The 19,115-nt window shown below is 44.7% G+C and overlaps 2 protein-coding genes across 2 annotated transcripts; one reads left to right on the forward strand and one right to left on the reverse strand.

Moving 5' to 3' along the window:
* The first annotated feature begins 935 nt into the window (after nt 1-935).
* On the forward strand, nt 936-8,886 carry LOC129327555 (polycystin-1-like). Its single transcript, XM_054976307.1, has 4 exons — nt 936-941; nt 3,409-3,543; nt 4,854-5,066; nt 6,597-8,886. Exons 1-4 carry the CDS (start codon nt 936-938, stop codon nt 7,305-7,307), a joined length of 1,065 nt encoding a protein of 354 aa, XP_054832282.1. The 3' UTR covers nt 7,308-8,886.
* A 921-nt stretch (nt 8,887-9,807) lies between these two features.
* Nucleotides 9,808-18,998, reverse strand: NAT9 (N-acetyltransferase 9 (putative)). The gene is made up of 7 exons (XM_054975166.1): nt 18,935-18,998; nt 17,195-17,281; nt 16,267-16,376; nt 14,178-14,318; nt 12,990-13,049; nt 10,285-10,379; nt 9,808-10,194 (listed from the first exon to the last, which is right to left on the reverse strand). Exons 2-7 carry the CDS (start codon nt 17,269-17,271, stop codon nt 10,048-10,050), a joined length of 630 nt encoding a protein of 209 aa, XP_054831141.1. The 5' UTR covers nt 17,272-17,281; nt 18,935-18,998; the 3' UTR covers nt 9,808-10,047.
* Between the last annotated feature and the right edge of the window lie 117 nt (nt 18,999-19,115).

Consider the following 19,115-nt stretch of genomic DNA (forward strand, 5'->3'; position numbering starts at 1 on the left):
GGGCTGAAAATGGCTGAAAAGCAGCCCAAAATGATCAGGATTGGGCTGCTGCTGAGCAGGAGAGTGATCCACCACCTGTCAGAGGCCCGATCCGGGCCGTTTCGGCCCCAATCCAGGCAGAAATGGGCCCAAAATTGCTGAGAGTCAGGTGGGCGGGGCCACTTGACATGTGACCTCTTTGGGGAACTGCGTTCCTGCGCGTTCCCCCTCAATATGAGCCCTGCTCCTTACTATTTTGCAACTACAGACGAACACGGCTAACTCCTCTGAATCTATTATTTCAGCAGGAGCGGTGCTTTGTTTTTTTAAAAAAAGGTGCTAGTACTCATGCAAGATTGTACTGATTTCTACCAATTGCCCCCTCAGGACTTGGGAAAGCCTCCCCACCCCCCCACAGGTGCCAGTACTCAACACCAGTTAGTACCACCCAAAAAAAATGCTCTGAGTAGTAATATGTTTGTGATGATGATAGGAAGAGTTATGTATTTTGTGTGTGTGCAGGAATGGGAGAAGGACAACAGGTATAGTTAGTATTCTTAGGGTGGCAGGTGCAAGAGTGTGTCTCTGTGCAAAGATACACATTGTTCCTCTGCAGGATCCCCGCAATCAGTGACAGCCTGATGTTTATCACACTCAGAGGCCACAATGCAGCATCATTCCCATAGGCAGCACTTCCTTTTCTTCATAAATGTGAACAGCATTTTTTTCATTTACATGAGAAGTAATAAATGGAAGCACTCAGAGATCATAGGTATCAAGGCTAGCTTGTCCAGGTGATCCTGTTCCGAGTCATGCTTGCTTCTTTCTACCCGTTATGGATCCAGTAGTACGACCACCACTCAGTTACACAGATTTTCCACTTCATCAGCTGCTGTTGGGGAGCCAATGAGCCTCTGAGTGTGTGCAGAGTTCTAGTACGTGACTGAGCAGTAGACATGCAGGTGAGGCTTGGCACGACTTATTTTAAACAAGAAAGATCCTTATTGAAGTATAGCAAACTGCAGAATATAGAGAGCATACAGGATACAAAAAGTATGCCTTGCATAAGGTTTGCAACTACTCAAAAGAAAAGAAGAGAAATCACGACTAACCATCACGTTAAGGGTTACCATAGAGGACCAAAGTCCTGGAACTGAGAGCCTCTCTACACGAGACGTCTTACACGAGGATGCGCAAGTGAAGGGAGAGGCAATGTTAGCCAGGAAGCTGAGTTTTAAAAGACAGATGGGAAGGCTTTGTCAGAGGGTTTGTTTATTTCCTCTGTCAGTTTCACCTCCCCTTCTGGAAGGCAAAAAGGAAATAAACCCTCTGAGGAGCATGGCTCTGTAGAGAGAGGAAATTGACAGAGACTTCCGATCTGCCTTTTAAAACTTGGCTTCCCAGCTAACATTGCGTCTCCCTTCACTTGAGCATCCTCATGTAAGAAGTCTCATGTAGAGAGACTCAGAGCCAAGCTACAAGTGATGCCTGACACAGGTTGGACACTGGTCAGCTTCCCTCAAGTTTTGATGGGAAATGTAGGCAGCTTGGTGGAATGTTGGACAAGTGACCGTTGAAAAGTCCATTGGACAGCAGTCGGAGAGCCAAGCTGCAAGACCAGGACGCCTACATATCCCATCTAAACTTGAGGGAAGCTGACAAGTGTCCAACTTGTGTCAGGCATCATTTGTAGTTTGGCTCTCATAGATCCTGATGTTATCCCACTTCCAGTCAATGGGAATGCTCTAGAACATCTCCGTAACAACTATTTTCAGGACGATAGCCTCTGAGTCTCCATTGCTGAGTGGGATAGATCCAATCCGGTGTCCTTCCCCCACTGCATCGCAATCCTCCCACAGGATTGGTCAAATTCCAGCTGGCTTGTTTTTGCCATAATACATATTCCATCTTGTTTAAAAAGAGCATTAAAACCATGGCAGGCTTTGTGCATAACTAAAAGGTCTGCTTCGGAAGGCACTAAGCCCGAATCATTCACACTGAGAATGATGCATAACTTCTCATTAACGTGTGTATTAAATGAAGTTTCAACGCCCTCATAATTGTCATTGAAGCTGCAACAGAGGTGTCGTTCCTTTCATGTGCTTCCTAATGAATCTGCATAGGGAGACCCATCTGCTGCCTCCAAAGCTGGCTCTATTAGAGCTTTGTTGCAGCCTTTTGTTTCCTTAATAAATAATGAAAGAGTGGAAAAACAAAGGCTGCTGAAAGTTCAGTCTGTAGAGTCAGCAGGAGAGGCAAGAGGGTGACTAAAAAGAATCGATGGAAGAGAGTTTTCGGTAGATGGGAATGGATCTCTCCTGGTTTGCCATTGCCTTTCCCAGTCATCTACACTTTACTCCCAGGAAACTGGGTACTCATTTTACCGACCTCGGAAGGATGGAAGGCTGAGTCAACCATGAGCTGGCTACCTGAACCTGGCTTCTGCTGGGGATCGAACTCAGGTCGTGAGCAGAGCTTGGGCTGCAGTATTGTAGTTTATCACTCTGCACCACAGGGCTCCTATCCCATTGACTAGAAGTGGGATAACTGTGTATTCTTTGGTAGAAATGCTGGCCTCTGAGAACTATTGAGGCCTACAACCACATTCCAACCACATTCTCATTGCAGTCCTGATGCCAAATACTTAGATTCCAAACTAACATCCAGCTCATTTAGCTCCTGCTTTTTCTTAACAGGCATTTTGAAGAGCTACATTGGCACCAAGAAATATCTTGTTTTCGATGTTCTGATTTCATGTTTTTAAAGGTTTGTACTGTTACAGCCAGGGCTTTTTTTCATCTGGAACGCGGTGGAACGGAGTTCCGGAACCTCTTGAAAAGGGTCACATGGCTGGTGGCCCCGCCCCCTGATCTCCAGACAGAGGGGAGTTTAGATTGCCTTCCCCTCTGTCTGGAGATCAGGGGGCGGGGCCACCAGCCATGTGACCATTTTCACCAAGGGCAATTTAAACTTTTAAAAACTCCCCCCCTTGTTCCAGCTGACCCAAAGTGGCATAATTGGTCCTGGGAGTAGCAACCCTGAGGAGCTCACACTTATACTCTTAGAATCAGGGCTTTTTTTTCTGGGAAAAGAGGTGGTGGAACTCAGTGGGTGGCCAGCACAGGGGGCAACTCTTTGCAGGAGGTGGTGGCCCTGGTGCCACATGTGCGCGCACAAACTGCCCCCTGTGCTGGTAACCCACTGAGTTCCACCAACTCTTTTCCCAGAAAAAAAGCCCTGGTTACAGCTGTTGCTGTCGTCTCTTCTTTGGCTTCCGGATGGTTGTGAGAAAGCCTCTTCTTGTTTCCTGAATATAGCCTTGCAATGTCCTCAGGTTCACCTGATGATAGTGGAGAGAGAAAGCTTTTTCCTCATAGCTTGTTCTTTCCAAAAACACAAGCCCCTAAAATATCTTCCCACTCTTCCTAGAGTGTACAACAGCTGCGCTTCATCCGAAGATGGTCAGTGTTTGGGAAAACCTTCCAACATGCACTGAGGGACCTAGTGGCTACTACATTCCTCTTCCTCCTGTTTCTTCTCATCTGTGCCCAGTGCGGCTGTTTGGTAAGTTATGCAAAAGAATGGGTGAGTGAGTAGCTGGTTGGGAAGGGTGCTGTGCAATCCTGATGGTTTAAAGAGAGGCTGCATTCAGATGGCAACCTCAGCCACAGTTAAGGTGACATGTACACAACCCCAGTTTGTTGCCAGGTTTGTGCGTGCATGCCTTGCCCCTCCCTCCTCTCCTCCAGGGAATGACAAAAAGAGGGCTCTGTGTTCTCCTCGATATTCTACCCACCAAGCGACCTGTCATTGCTGTATTTTTTTTACCATTACATTCTTTGCAACGGAAGGGCAGTGCTGATCTTATCACATGTCACCTTCCTCCTACCTTCCAAGGAAGCAGTTTCACTGAAGGGACTTACCCCTTGCCAAGCACCTTTGTAGCTGTGAGCTGGAACCCAAAAAGAGTAGGGGACAAAAGAGAGATTGCAAATCTATTCTGGGAAAGCAAGAATTAATCCAACAGGCAATTAGAAAAAGATTCTTAGGTCTACATAGGAGTCAAGAAGTCTAGTACCCTTTGGGATAGAATGGGTAAAATCTGTTTTGGGTTAACAAAAGTGGCATGTAAATATGTAAATAAGTAAAAAGTTGGGCCAACCATTAGGATCTGAGGTTCCCTCGGGAGGAAGAAACATTTTAATACCTTACCTAGAATTTCAAAATGCCCGCAGACAGACAACCCCAAGAGCAAGTCTCTGGCATACAAAGGAGACGTGTGGCATGCTCTGCCGAGGCCCTCCCCACACAGACAGCAGCGCAAGTACAGCCTCATGCTGCCAAGGACAAGGCTTCGTATACTGCAGGAAAAAAGGCTTCCCATTCACCAGCGGAAAGAATTCTTCTCTTGCACAGTTACCTGAAGAGTTCTTCAGGCTAGCTGCGATGCACAGAATAGTGATCAAAAGTACTGCTCTAGAGGATTACAGCACTTCACCATTTTTTTGCAACATGTGCCATAGAGGGATACACTCTCTATTGGGATGCTATAGAAATCCATCAGCCGTTTCTCTTTCTACATTGTACTGTGATCAGGAAACAAGGTTGGGGACCTCTGTGAGATAGTTGATGGTACCACCAAAGAGAAATACATTTTATTTTTATTTTATTGTATTTGTATTCCGCCCTCCCCGCAAGCAGGCTCAGGGCGGATAACAGCAATTAAAACATTAAAGAAATTCTCACATTCTTTTCCTCTTTGTTACCAGGCCTTCTCTTCATCCGTGGAAGAGTTCCAGACACTTTCATATGCCTTTTCAGCTCTACTTTCTGCTCTCTGTGGGAAGATGGCTTTTCTCCCCTCTTTGATGCAGACTTCCCCTATCATGGGGACTGTGTATATCATGAGCTACGGAGTCGGCTTGCTGTGGATTGGGCAGGGTTTTCTTTGTGCTTCTGTCCTTCGCAGCTACCACACCATCCACTCTGAAATCTGCCGACCAGCCATCGAACCTCAGGCTTATGAGATGATTGAATTTTTGGTGAAAAGATTTAAACTGTGGATGGGACTCAGCAAAACAAAAGAGGTAAAAGGGAAATTGGGGGGATACGCTAATCTCCTGCAGGCCCCTGGCTTAGGGAGAAAAAGCACTAGAGAGAATGTAGATACTTTATGCAACTTGGACAGATACAGCTTGCAGACTTACTGCATTAGGGATTGTATCCGGCTTTTTGATTGTGAATTCTATACTTTGGAAGGGGTTTGTTCGTTACTTGCAGTTCAGTCTTACTGCATTATGGAATCAAGATTGCCCACCAAATTCCAATGATACCCAAATTCAACATCTAATCTTGGGATGTACAGGTATTTACTGTTATCAGCTATTTGTACCCCCCCCCAAACCCTGAATAACTTGAAAGCAGATGATAGCTAATAAGGGCTAGATGATGCTCTCTGCTACTTAACTGAAATGCTGTGCGAGCATTTCCACAATTTGCGGATGAAGCAAAGCTCTGATGTGGCCATAAGCAATGGGCGAATTCTGCTGACAGACTTCCTGTCTTGTGGACTTGCACTATAACCGTTTGTATTGCATCATACAATCCCCTGTAATATCAAACTTCATATCAGAGTGTTCTCTGTATCATTGACTTCTTTTCCTAATGACAATATGGGACGGTCCTTTCATTGATATACTTGAGCAATGAGATCAAACAGACATGGCTCAAGGCAGAATGTGGCTCTAAAAGGGAAGGAAATACAAGAAACTTTATGAATTAGATATTTATCCTCTGCTTTCTTCCCCTATGTGAACCCAAAGAGACTTATAATATTGTTCATTCCTCCTCCATGGTATCCTCACAACAACAGCCCTGTGAGGTAGGTAGGCAGAGAGTGACTGGTCCAAGGTCACCCAGGAAACTCCCACGACAGAGTGAGGATTTGAATCTGGGACTCAATAGTTCTAAACCGGTGCTGTAGCCAGTATACCACCCTATCAGTCTGGTTCAATGATCAACTGTAAAATGGTCTCTGAACTTAGCATTTCAGGGACTAGCTCGTATTATAGGTAAGGTAAGTGAAGCTCCACAGTTGCTCTGTTAAGTTTACTGAGAACAGTAGCCAAGTGGGTTTCCCCACTTGTAGAAAAGGGTGGTGTAACTCCTCTCTGTTCTGAGCAGCTCATAAATAAGTACTGCAGCTCCTGTGTTCCTTCATCACAGAAATAGGCACTTGCAGGGCTTTTTTTCTGGGAAAAGAGGTGGTGGGACTCAGTGGTGGAACTCAGGACCGCACAATGACATCACTTTGGGTCAGCTGGAACAAGGGGGGAGTTTTTTAAAGTTTAAATCGCCCTCGGCGAAAATGGTCACATGGCCGGTGGCCCCGCCCCGTGATCTCCAGACAGAGGAGAGTTTAGATTGCCCTCCGCACCGCTCCAGCGGCACGGAGGGCAATCGAAACTCCCCTCTCTGTCTGGAGATCAGGGGGCGGGGCCACCGGCCATGTGACCATTTTCAAGAGGAACTCTGTTCCCCCACGTTCCCGCTGAAAAAAAGCCCTGGGCACTTGTCATTGAAAACGTTGCAGACTCTCCTTCACCCTTGTTTTTCAGTTTCGTCACAAAGTGAAATTTGAAGGAATGGACTCACTGATTTCCCACTCTTCGGGAAACTCTAGACCATCTCGCTTTCCCTCTCCTGGCATCAACATCCGCTGCACAAGTGGGACCATTTCTTCCTTCAGCTCCGAAGAGCTGGTGCTTCCTGAGAGTCCTGGCTGCGATCCATGCAATGTAAGCTTCTACCTGGAGCACCTCCCAGCTGCAGTTAATGATCTCCTAGACCACTTTGACAGGGTCCTCAAACTGGCAGAAGATGTGTGCCAGCTGGAGACCAAACTGGAAGAGACCCACAGGAGAATTAAGCAGAAAGGGCAGGAAAAAAGCCTTCTAGCAGATAAGGTCATTCCCCTCGCTTCAAAGACTCAGCTAGGGCTGCCAAGAACTTATAGCACCTTCTCGGAGTCTTCTCTGGCTAGGTTTAGAGCTCACCGAGTTAGAATCTCCAGCTGCAGTGCTACTGAAGGGTCCAAGCAGTGTCCAGTGGACCCCGTACTTCAGCAAAAGTCAAGCTGCCATGCTCAGCTGGATAATGCACCAGTTACAGCCAACCTCTTCCGAGGAATTAGTGCATGCTCGGGCCATTTGTTCAAAAGGAGACCAAAGAGTGAGGAAGGACAGGGATGCCAGGGCTCTGAAGGTCTGCAGAGACGGGTCCCTTTAAAGAGAAGAGCATGGCAAACAGAAGGAGCAAGTGGCATGTAGGAAAGCTGCGGAGGGGCTGAACGAGGTCCGGAATGGGCATCTGCTTATTTTTCTCCTGGAAATTCTCTAATGCTCTTACCTGGGAAAATAGTGTCTAGACTTGGTTCTTCTGATTGACTTTTATAATCTTAAAAAGCTGGAGCCCTTGATTTGGTCCTCAAATCTGCCTTGTCTGTGAATGACTCAGTGTGCCCATTTGTAAAATGGGAATGGCTGTGTAGCATTTGTAATAGGCATTACAAATTATCTGTGAACAAAAGCATGATGCTAACTTAAGTTGGTGAGATGAAAAAGAGTACATGTAGAAATTACTTGTTGTCCTGTGCGCAAACCACAGAGAATACAGAAACACGCTCCAGCTTTGTATTTCAGCTACTTTGTATGATCCCACGACATTCTCGAGCTACCGACTGCTGCAAAAATGCTCTTGAAAAGGCTTCAGGGCAGCACTGATTAAGAAGGTCAATAGCTGTAAAATAACTGCTTCAAGCTCATCCATAGGAGACGGTCTAAGTAAGGATAGTGAACGAGAGCTAGTTAGGTACACTGCACAGACAAAAGACTCACAGTTCTCAGCTGGGCTTTCCCAAGCTTAATCCTCAATGAGTGTATTAAAACAATACATGTTGGAAGATGCCAACTGACATGAATAGCCACCTTCATCTTCATGTATATATGTTCCTATGTTTAATAACAGTGTTGCCAATTAGGCTGCCTCTCCTGCTTTAAGGCCCGCCATGAACTGTGTTTGAGTTTCCTGCACTGCTGTTTCATAACTACACCAGAGACTGCCTTGCATGTGTGCACTCTAGTACACGTGTCAGTTTCCTGCCTGCCTGCTAGTTATCCTGCTGTTGCAATAGACTGTGTCGGTTTCCTGAATCCATATCTGGACAACTACACTAAGGACTCTCTTTCTGGGCAGCCCTGCCCAGGCCTATATCTGGACCTTCCGGTGTGTTTGGACTCCACTAAACGTGTACCTCCCGCCTGCTTTGCCATCTCTCACGGGCTGTGCTTGCTCCCTGCTACGGACTGTGTTTTACGTGCTGTTTCCCTGCCTCCATGGAAGCCTGCCTCACCCGGGCCCAAGCCGCGCTGTTAGCAGCCAGGTGCCAGCCAGGGAAACCCCCAGCGAGCCTGACCAGGCACCCCCTGGCCAGTTCCCGCCTGGAGCCTCCCACCAGTGGGGCAAATTCATGGTTGGGAAAATGTCCCTGTGTTCAATAACAGCGATTGGACTGGAGCTTCTGCATAAGGCTGCGATGTGACATTCAACATTTTCTGAAGTTCTGTGCTAATGTAGCGATCAGCATAGGGCTGATTCACACATTACGAAGTCTGTATGTACCCCCATGTGGACTTTTTTTACAGAGGTGTTCTAGGAGTTCCCTTCCGGGAATTTAATTCTCAGGATGTGGGACCACAGCACACAAAGAGAAGGGATTTCAGCTCCCCCTCTCCATCTGAAATGGGGAGTTATCTGCCCTTTGAAATGTAAAGGTACTGATGGCTACATGTGATTCACCAGTGGGGCAAATTCATGGTTGGGAGAAATGCCGTGGAGGACAGGCTTAATCTAAATTGGGACACCTGTGTGCCCAGGAATTAATTTCCCAGCACAGCATCCTAGGTGCTTATCTGATCTAGAGTCCTCATGACAGCCACATGGACTTTATAATGTCTGGATGAACCCTGGTTTCATGTACAGAATGACAGCACTGGTAAAAAAAACCCTTTATCAGAATCCTTTTGGTGAAAAGTGGCAGAGCAGACCAAAGAATCACATAGCATAATGCATGCTTCAGCCCAGGACAGAGCTGAGGATTACCAAATGAGTATTATGCCAGAATTCATTAGTCCTATTTCACACCTTCTGTTCCCAAATCCCGCTAAGGACTGGGTTTTCTGTAACAACATTAACGACCTTCCACATTGTGAAAACGTCTACTCAAGAAAAGAGAATGGTTTTGATCCATTAGAAATTTCTGTCGATGGAGCATTTCCATCAGTGGAGCGCAACTCTCTTGCCTTTCCCCTCTTTGCCCCCCATCCCAGTGCCCCTGAAGTGCTGTTTCTGAAGGGCACCCCCCCCCCCCCGTCCCAGAATAGTATAAAGGGGACTCAGGTCTACTACCAAGGGAGGGAACTGTTAAAAATCTATCGCCACCCCTCCACAGAAACTATCCCCCGAGTCTTCAGTGTTTTGTCTGTATTCCATTTAGTTCCTCAGGAGTTCATTGAAGCGTCACAGCTGGAAAGCTGGGAATATTAAGCAGTACACGTCTTCCCCACTCCTCTTTCAGGACTGTTTCTCAACACTAGGAATGAAAGTGATTTGCTCAGACTGGTGATTTTTGGTTGTGGCTTGTTTGTTTCTGGTTATGTATGTGTAGAAACAAGCCTGTGAGGGAGGATGTACTTCAGGCATGCGGGTTTTATCAGAGGCAGGAAGGTTTATGCCCGAGCGGGCCACGTGCAACAACAATGCACTGAAAACAACTGTTGAATGTACTCAGTTTTAATGATGAAGGGTTCCCCCCCCATTAAGTAGTAGTTCATTGCATTTAAACTTGATGTGAGGGGTATTTTTAAGGATGTAAAAAAAGTATGGAGGGTAGCAGTGGAACAGTTTGACTTCTGATCCAGTACAGTCCCCCATAGTATTCGCAGCTGTCACTGATGCTTTGAAATCCGGCCTTGGGGGAGACTTAGGAGGCCCAGGCGTCCAGAAATGCTGTCAGCTATTACAAGCCAGATTCTGCAGTTTCATGACACTGTAGTTTTTTTCATCCACATGGCTGGTTTGCTCAAGCAACCATTCTCTCTCTTGTTCATCCACATTTAGTCGAAGAGTCACTTCTTGGAAGACACTGTTTACTCCCACCTAGACAATACAGAGCATAATTCAATTTAACTCAAGGTCTGACCCAGATACCGCTTCACATGCAGAAGATATGACAACTAACTACTGCACCTCCTTAAAATGAAGATTTTTGAACATGCCAATACTGGCTTCGTTTTCTAATCCTATTTTGGCCTCAAAAACGGTGAGTCCCAGCCGTGTCATTCCTACAAGACAAAAAGATTAGAAATAAAGCCGTCATCTCTACAAAACACACTTTCATAAGGGTAACATTCACAGGCAAATGAGATTCTACCACTTCTCATCCAAGTATTATTCACAATACATCTTCAAAATCTGGGACAGAATTTCAGCCTGTAAATAGAAACCCCGAAATCATGCAGATCTGAGCATTGATATACTAGCTCCGGTTGCAAATGCTCTTTTTATGACCATTTCTACACAGATTATTTGCCCCAAGTCCAATGCTTTTGGGAAGTGCTTATTTTTCATGCTTTTGCACAGCACTGTGGTGCCTTTGTGCCTCTCCCTGGCTTTTCTACAAACTTTCCAAGTGTTTTGGGAAAGTTTTGAGACATATTTCAGCCAAGTCCAGGTGGCTGCCATGTGGGTGGGAAAGTTCAGCTTTTCCTGGTCCTGCCCACACAACAACTGCTTTCCTTGCCCCGCCCCCCCATCCCTGCGGTGGCCATTTCCTCCCCCTGCTTCTAGTGGGCTTTTTTTTTTAATTGGCAACTGAATATCATAAAAAGCTTGTGTATCAAGTCCTCTGAATTCCTAGCTTCCAATTTTTTAAAAGTAGAGGAAATGGGGGGAAGGCATATCAGAGCAAGAAATGGAGCTAGAGATTTACTGGGAATGCAGAAACCCTGCTACACTGATTGCTGATTGAAAAAAGTCCTGGGGTGGGGAGGGGGGCAGCGGCTGCTGCTGAAGGGCTGGGCCAAGGAAACCTGCTATAGAGAAGCCCTGTTATAAATTTTATGCAGGATAATTTTTGTTGTATTTGAAATTATTTTGATGAACACGCTTTATAGTATATATATATATATATATATATATATTGGAGGGATAGCAACCTATAGATTTGACGGATTTCCATTTTGTACAGCTAAATGTGGCGCCTTCTGTGGAGATAGATCAAGATGGATAGCCGCGTTAGTCTGTCGGTAGCGGTGGAAAAGAGCAAGAGTCCAGTAGCAGAACTGGTGGTAGGTATAAGCTTTTGTGAGCCACAGCTCACTTCTTCAAATACAAGTCTGAAGAAGTCTGAATCTGAAGACGTGAGCTGTGGCTCACAAAAGCTCATACCCTACCACCAATTCTGTTAGTCTTATACTGTAGGTGCTACTGGACACTTGCTCTTTTCCACTGCCACAGACAGACTAACTCGGCTACTTCTTGATCTATAGATTTGATGTTTAAGAAATTGGGCAACATTCTACATATCAGTGGTACTCATTCTGCATCTTGCGGAGAACGACATTAACAATTACCATCAACCAGTGAGACTAGCCTTTGCCCTGTGCACCTCCCTACCAAACACACACATAACTACTGATATTTAATATATAATTATAACCAGAGGCTGCAAAGGGCAGGGGGCATGTTCGAGAGGAACAGCCCATCCCTGGCATGAAACTCCCAGTTCAAGAAAGCTTAGCACCTTACTCATTTTCAGTCTATCAAGCAACAGCTGTTTCATTTTGGAACCACCTGCCAACAACAAGCCCTGCCCACTTTCCTGGAATATGGCGTGAATACCACATTGGGGAAGAGTGCTCTGAAGAGCCACAGATGGTTCCCGAGCCATTGAGTATCACTACCTGATACTTAACAGCAAATAGCACGAGAAAAGCTTCCTTAAGTTTAATTAGTGAGTTGCACTTAGGCTGTGCTGTGCATTTGTCAGCTGTTTATCCAGCCTCTGAGAACATATCTTTAGACTACTGAACTTTCTGATTTGGTTTTATGATGGGAAGTAAGCTTCTTTCGTGTGTGTGTGTTTGGAAGATGAACTCTTTATATTATTGCAGTAGGTTGAGTAGATTTTTAAAAAGAATATAGTATACGAATGAAGAATTGAGTTCCTGAATGTTGATACCAAGCTGCTGAAGCCCGGGGTTGAAACATTCCTGGCATTTCTTTGAGGACCTAAGGATGACTTTCATACTGTCATTTGATAATCTGACTTTCTACTTAGCATTTCTCAATAAATACAGTGGATTTTCACAACTTCTATTATGGTTCTAAATTATTTCAGCTGTACATCTGTGTTTGTTTTGTATTTCTTCAAGGGCCTCCTTTTCTACCCAAGGCACCATGCAACACGGATCTCCCCCCACCCCATCCACCACCCTGTGAGATATATTGAATAGAGAAACTGGCACAAGGAAACTCGGTGAGCTTCCATAGCACAGGGGGGATTCAAACCTGGCTCTCCCAGACTGTAGTCTAACATTTTTCGAAATGCAGAAGTTATAAAATTTGCTTCCAGTTTTATATAAGGGAATGGAGGGGACAAAAAAGCTGGATTCAAAACATGGCAGAAGGAGGAGTAGAAAATTGCCACTGGCATTACAGTAAGGTAAACTGGAAACTTCACACACTCCTTTGATTTTATAAAGCTTTTACAGAAGTTGTCTACAGAATCTACAACTCGAAAAACATTTAGGAGTTTTACGGAACTTTACATCCTGCCATTTGTGACCATACAGATCCCTGGATTCTCTGCTTACTCCTTCCTCCACTAATACACAGCAACCAAGAATGCACCTGCGTCCATTGCTCCCTATTTTGTATACCACCATCCTTACCATATGACATCATGATCTGAGTGGCTTCTTTACCAAAACCTTTGCCACGGTAACTGGCCTCTGAAAAAGAGAAGAAGTGACAGTAAAAGCTTCGTTAACTGGCACTGAGTTAAACAGCATGCTGGCCAAATCACGCCCTCAGTCCAGTTGAATTACTCTGGGCACTGCCCGACTCACTCAGCTGCGGACCGGCCAAACGACGGCAGCCAAGAGACTTGAAAGAGATGCTGCATGACTTCCTCAGCAAAAGGACTCTGGTTAGGAGCCACCCAACTCACTGGACTCCAGCCAAGTAAAAGCTTTGCCAACTAGCATATTTGATTAACCAGCAACCCCAATTCCCCATGGATGCTAGTTAACAAAGCTTTTAACAGTAGTAAGAACCAGGGCTTTTTTTCTGGGAAAAGAGGTGGTGGAACTCAGTGAGTTGCCCTCGGAGAAAATGGTCACATGGCTGGTGGCCCCGCCCCCCAATGTCCAGACAGCGGGGAGTTTAGATTGCCCTCCGCGCCGCTGAGCGGCATGGAGGGCACTCTAAACTCCCCTCTGTCTGGAGATCAGGGGGCGGGGCCACCGGCCATGTGACCATTTTCAAGAGGTTCCGGAACTCCGTTCCCCCGCGTTCCCGCTGAAAAAAATCCCTGGTAAGAACTGATGTTGACAGTTTCTAGATCTATCTAGAACAGTCATCTCGCATTAGACATTTATGTTTAGACTATCTAGAACAGGAATTTCTCATCAGACACTCATTAGTCTAGGAAAAGGCCACCTTGTATTTCACAGTTTCATCCCTCTTTTCCTTCAAGGAACTCAAGGTGTGCTAGGCAGAGTGCGAGTGAGTGAGCTTTAAGCTGAGGAGGGATTTGAACACAGCCCTCTAACGATCATCAGATAGTAAGCTGATCATGCTCTATGCTTAAGAAGAGCAAATACAAAACCTGACAACTAGTGGACTCTGTGGGAAGAAGTTTGCGCTGAGATCCTAAGGATGGTTTTTAAGCCAGGTTGAAACTGCACTGCTGGAAACTCACGCATAGGAGACCTGCCTGCATATAACTCACTTGTGTCTTGGCTGGCTTCAGCCACAGCTGCTTGTTTCTGATGATGAAAGGTGTTTTTATAACACCTTTGCTTAGTCTTAGCATTACAGAACAGAAGGGGGCACAAATCATTGAAGTACTGATTTACCTGCAATCATGACTTCAATCTCTCCCAGTGTTGGATCTGTAGAGTCTGTGAGGAACAAATTTACATCTCCCACCATACAGTCTTCCTCTGTGGCTGACTGCCTAGACCACTTCTCTGTATCAAGTATTATAAATGTGCATTCTGGAAAAATAAAGCAGCAAACATCAAAATAAGAACCCAACAGATATATAAAAAACAGGTTTCAACAAACATGGTCGGCAGTAACAGTGTCTTTAACTTTGGGAAGGGCCTCTGTCATGTCCTGCTCTAAGTAACACATCCCCTGCCCAGAGTTCTCCTTGCATCACAGAAAACTTGGAGCAAAACTTTTTAAACTTTTGTGTAGGATATGATAGATTAGATTTCACCCTTCCCCAGAATCTTTTGAGAATCAAATAATTTAAGAGGGCCTGGGTCTCATCTCCCTTTGAGCAGGACTTTAAAAAGAGGCAGAGAAGTGAGTCACTTGTTACAGATTCGAACATATAGAGACAAACCCCTACCCTGAATTTTATTTATTTATGTATTTATTTATCGTAATTTGTATTGCGCCCTCCCACCAGAAGTCTCAGGGTGGATTCCAATTAACAGAATAATATAAAATACAATCGCTTTAAAACCCATAAAACTTCTTAAATATTTAAAAAAGAAAACACACAACAAGTAGTACAGCAGCAGGTTTTGAAAAACATAGGGCAGCAGATTTCACCAGCGACCACCACCCAACCACTTCCAGAAATACATGGCAAAGGCTAGGTGGTAGCTATCCCTTTATAGGGGCACAGCTTTCTCTAGGTGGCTGGCAGGGAGGCCCAGAGCACCAACCATATGCCTGGCGGAACAGCTCTGTCTTACAGGCCTGGCGGAAGGATAGCAAATCCAGCCAGGCCCTGATTTTTTAGGACATGTGAGGAATGGGGTGAGTAGCAACCACAGACAGTCACACCGGTAAGCCAAACCAGAATTGTGGATCCCTTAATACAACTGATACCAAACAACCTATTGCACGTGCCAGCAGCCAAAGGAGTCAAATGCTAGCTCTCTTAAGAGGACAAGGGGAACGCAACCCGAAGAGACAACTGCTGGCAACAGAAGGAATACTGTATAAGACATAAAGTTGCTGGCCTGAATATAGAGCTGTACAATAAAATCATCCTAATACTCACTCGATTTTTTCTGATTCCATATGAAAACAGTAACATAGGGATGCAGACACTAAGGAGGAACTCTGTTTCTCTGGTACAACTGTATGCAAGAAGAATCTTAAACTGCTGTCCCAGTGCATCTATGTTAAACTGCTCTTGGAAGCACAGCTTCTAGAGCACCCAGAGGTGATTGTGAGAAAGTTATCTAATTGCAGATTGGGGTTGAGCAGTTGATTAATCAAAGAAGATTTGGTCAACAGGCCAGGTCAAAGACTGGTCCTGTATTTCTAAAACAGGAACAACAAAATTTTAATCACGACCAGGTTTCAGACTTACGTTAATTACAAAAGCAAATAGTCAACTGCTTTTGAAACAAGTAACTTTTAAACTCCTCTGGTCCTATGCAGAGATGTCTGTGATTATAGAAGGCTGCTAAGTCTGTACTTGACTACTGAAGGACTAATGGTCAAGCAGCCCTCACTCATGCTAAACATTTTTTAAAAAGAGAGAAGCTGTTGCTGATTTCGTAGCATTCTTGGTGTCTCGGCATTCTTTTGTGGTGAGATAATAGTTAACTGACAATATTTGACTAATCATCTGGCCACTGTGCCACTGTGAAAGTAATTACGGTTGGCGTGTCTGCAAGGTATCTGATTGTTGAACACTGCACATTGCATCATTTTGTTCCTCAGCAACTCCCAAGAGTAGAGCTTACTTTACTTTTTTGGGAACGACGAATAATACTACTAGGACAAGTTACGTGGCAATGCTCATACAATCCAAATAGAAATTCTATATGAAAATATCAGTTATAATCACTTAGAGGCCCCCAAAGCACACACGTTTGTTCTGTATGGTTCTCGTGCAAACTTTTAGGTAGCACTTAACAATATATATGCTCAATACTCCATTCTCAAGCCCTGGCACGTATTCAGAAACCTCACTGTCTGCATCCTCTCGCCAGCTACACTGCATCTCATATTCCTGTTCCAGGCTTAGTGGTTCAGATGCAGTCAGACGCTGAAGCTCTTCTGATTTCATCCACTCATGGTACCTAGTGAGAAAAAATGACAGAAAATATACCCTCTTCAGATCATCACACTGTATATGCTGGCAGTAAGCTGGACAATTCATTTATCAGCTCGTGTATGAAGACATCCAAGAGTCAGTCTATAAGGATCAGACAATGAGAATAAACCTTGTTCCATTATCTGGGAAAGTAAGTCAGGGCTCACTTTATCTAGAAATATGCAGTGTGAGAGTCATGAATGATAGATACATACTGAAGCACTGCAATGCATATTTGGCTAAAAGCCAGTCCCCAGCATTTTTCATACTATGTTTTTATCCCATTTTTTAGCCAAAATTGCAGGTTCCAAAGCAACTTTCAGAGATAAAAAATAAATACAAATCACAATGAAACAAGGAGAGAGGGCAGGAAGCATTCAGACATCACAGCTTCTTGGAGCTCTCTCAGCCCCACCCACCTTACAGGGTGATTGTTGTGAGGATAATAATAACACGCTTTGTGAACCGCTCTGCTTGGCTGTTAAGTTGTCCTGAACATTGTTATTATTTATCATGCCTGGATTCTATTTCAGTAGAAAGCCTCTCTTCCCGTTCCGGTTTCCCAGTGCCATCAATGAGGATGTCGGCATATCTCCATCTCTGCCAGAATCCTCTGCTTTACTGCTTATGAGTCATCCCAAAAATATATAAAAACAGACCCAGTAATGTACTTATTGGATAATTCCAATTAACAAAAGGTTAATGTTTCCAGTTTAAATGTTTAAAATTGAGAAAGAACACTTCACCTACTAAGCTGTCAAACCAATATTTTTCAAATGGGTGGGGGGGACACCTGTTTCCTACCTTGGTACATGTGCAGAGGTGTACGGCACCAAAGTCACTCTCTTCCCCTGCAATACTGTATTTTGGTTGATCCTCATAGTGACAAGCCTGAAACAAGAGGATACATTAGCGAGAGATATTATTTGACCAAAATAAATCCAGATCACGTCCAAAGGCGGTAGAACTAATGCAAAACTTTTAAAAACTTTTTCAGATGTTTACTGTACATTTTTCCTCTGCTCTTTATTTTACTAGAATGTAAGTGCAGAGGATGAACAAATGCAGTGAGTCGTGAAACAACAACAAATAAGGCGAGGCTAATGAGACAAACACCTCGCTATTCCACATTCGCTGTGATTAAATATTGGCTGCTTCAAACAGTAACTGCAAGAGTTCATTCTCAACATCTTCAACATGCCCCAGACGAAGGATGTTATTTTCTAAATTGGCTATTTTGAATTCAGCTACTTTGTTAGTCACAATATCCTGTGGAAATAAGTCCACAAGCTGACTGTGCCCTGCATGAAATTGTACTTCTATTTAGAGATTTTTTTAAAATGGCTATTAAATTTCATCTGGCATTCTCTAGCTCATGATTTTTCAAAGAAACAGAACATTACATTTTCATATCCTACCCCATTGATACACAATGACTTGGAAGCCATGTGCAGCTCTTCTGAGCACCATTCCTCAGTGTGGCACCTGTCTCATGTTCCAGGAAAGTGGGCAAAGCCGTTGCCCGATAAGGCTTGTTGCTGACAGGTGGTTCCTACCTGAAAACCGCCAGAGAATGGGTGAGCTTCAGGCCCCGTGCTAGGAACAGAAGTACCCAGAAAATCATGTAGATGCAGCCACAGTCATATATTTAATAGTTGTATGTTACATTATGGTATGCGTGTGTTTGGTAGGGTGGCGTACAAGGCATACAACACTAACATGTGGCTCCCGAGATTTCTGATAACTGCAAATGTGGCTCTTTGCAAACCACAGACTGAGTGCCACTGTTCTATCCCAATACTCATCCTAGAACTGATACTGTTTATACCCTGATGGGTAGCTGTGTTAGTCCGTCTGTAGCAGTAGAAAAGAGCTCTGGCTCACAAAAGCTCATCCCCTACCACCAACTTTGTTAGTCTTATAGGTGCTACTGGACTCTTGCTCTTTTCTACTATCCACTCTTAGTACAATCCTAAACAGAGCTACACTTAATTCCATTGACACCAATTAACTCTGAAGGGTACAAGGCTGGTTAGGATCACACTGCTAATGCTGACAGTCCAGAGTTACACAAACCCGTTCTTTCTTTCCCTCACATAAGAAAGAGATGCCACGCTCCACCTACACCAACAGACTGCCTATACCCGCTTTGAATTCTGAAGATTGTCTAAGAGCTTTGCAATTAGTCTACAGATGAGGACAGTCCAAGCACACGGCTCCTTGAAAGGAATGAAGGCGACCACTGCCTAATAGCTCTACGATCTAAAGTCAAATACAAAGAAACGACCACATCTTGCTGTATTGAGAAGCGGGGAGGGGGGGGGATATTCTGAAGATTGTCTAAGAGCTTTACAATTTGTCTACAGATGAGGAAAAATTGTGCCCTGGAGTGGACACAAACATCTTAATTTCAAGTCAGACTTAAACGGGCTTAAGTCTTACTTCTTAATAGGCACGCTTAGGTTTAAAAGCTCAGCTTTAATGAATAGTATCGAACAGAGACCGTTAAGGGTCTTTCCCCTACAACAGGCACACGAAGCCCACCTCTTGCTCCTCACTCCATTCCAGCACCGACTGCTGTCCCAAGCACCTACTCGCACATGCGCAGTTCCCATCTCCTTCCCACCCCTCTCCACTACGGTGGCCGCCGCGTTTCAATACAGTCGAGTTTCTCTGTCACGTGCCCCTAGCGAAAGCCCAATCGGCGCAGGAAGCGGCTCGGTCC

The sequence above is a fragment of the Eublepharis macularius genome, chromosome 4 (assembly GCF_028583425.1).
Source record: "Eublepharis macularius isolate TG4126 chromosome 4, MPM_Emac_v1.0, whole genome shotgun sequence".
Taxonomy (NCBI): Eukaryota; Metazoa; Chordata; class Lepidosauria; order Squamata; family Eublepharidae; genus Eublepharis; species Eublepharis macularius.

Coding starts and splice junctions, on each gene's coding strand:
- LOC129327555 (XM_054976307.1), top strand. Junction 3,544..4,853: donor GTGCCCAGTGCGGCTGTTTG/GTAAGTTATGCA, acceptor TCTTTGATGCAG/ACTTCCCCTATCATGGGGAC. Junction 5,067..6,596: donor GACTCAGCAAAACAAAAGAG/GTAAAAGGGAAA, acceptor CTTGTTTTTCAG/TTTCGTCACAAAGTGAAATT.
- NAT9 (XM_054975166.1), bottom strand. CDS start 17,271: ATGAGGATCAACCAAAATACAGTATTGCAGGGGAAGAGAGTGACTTTG. Junction 13,050..14,177: donor GATTGAAGTCATGATTGCAG/GTAAATCAGTAC, acceptor TCTCTTTTTCAG/AGGCCAGTTACCGTGGCAAA. Junction 10,380..12,989: donor TCAGATCATGATGTCATATG/GTAAGGATGGTG, acceptor TTTGTCTTGTAG/GAATGACACGGCTGGGACTC.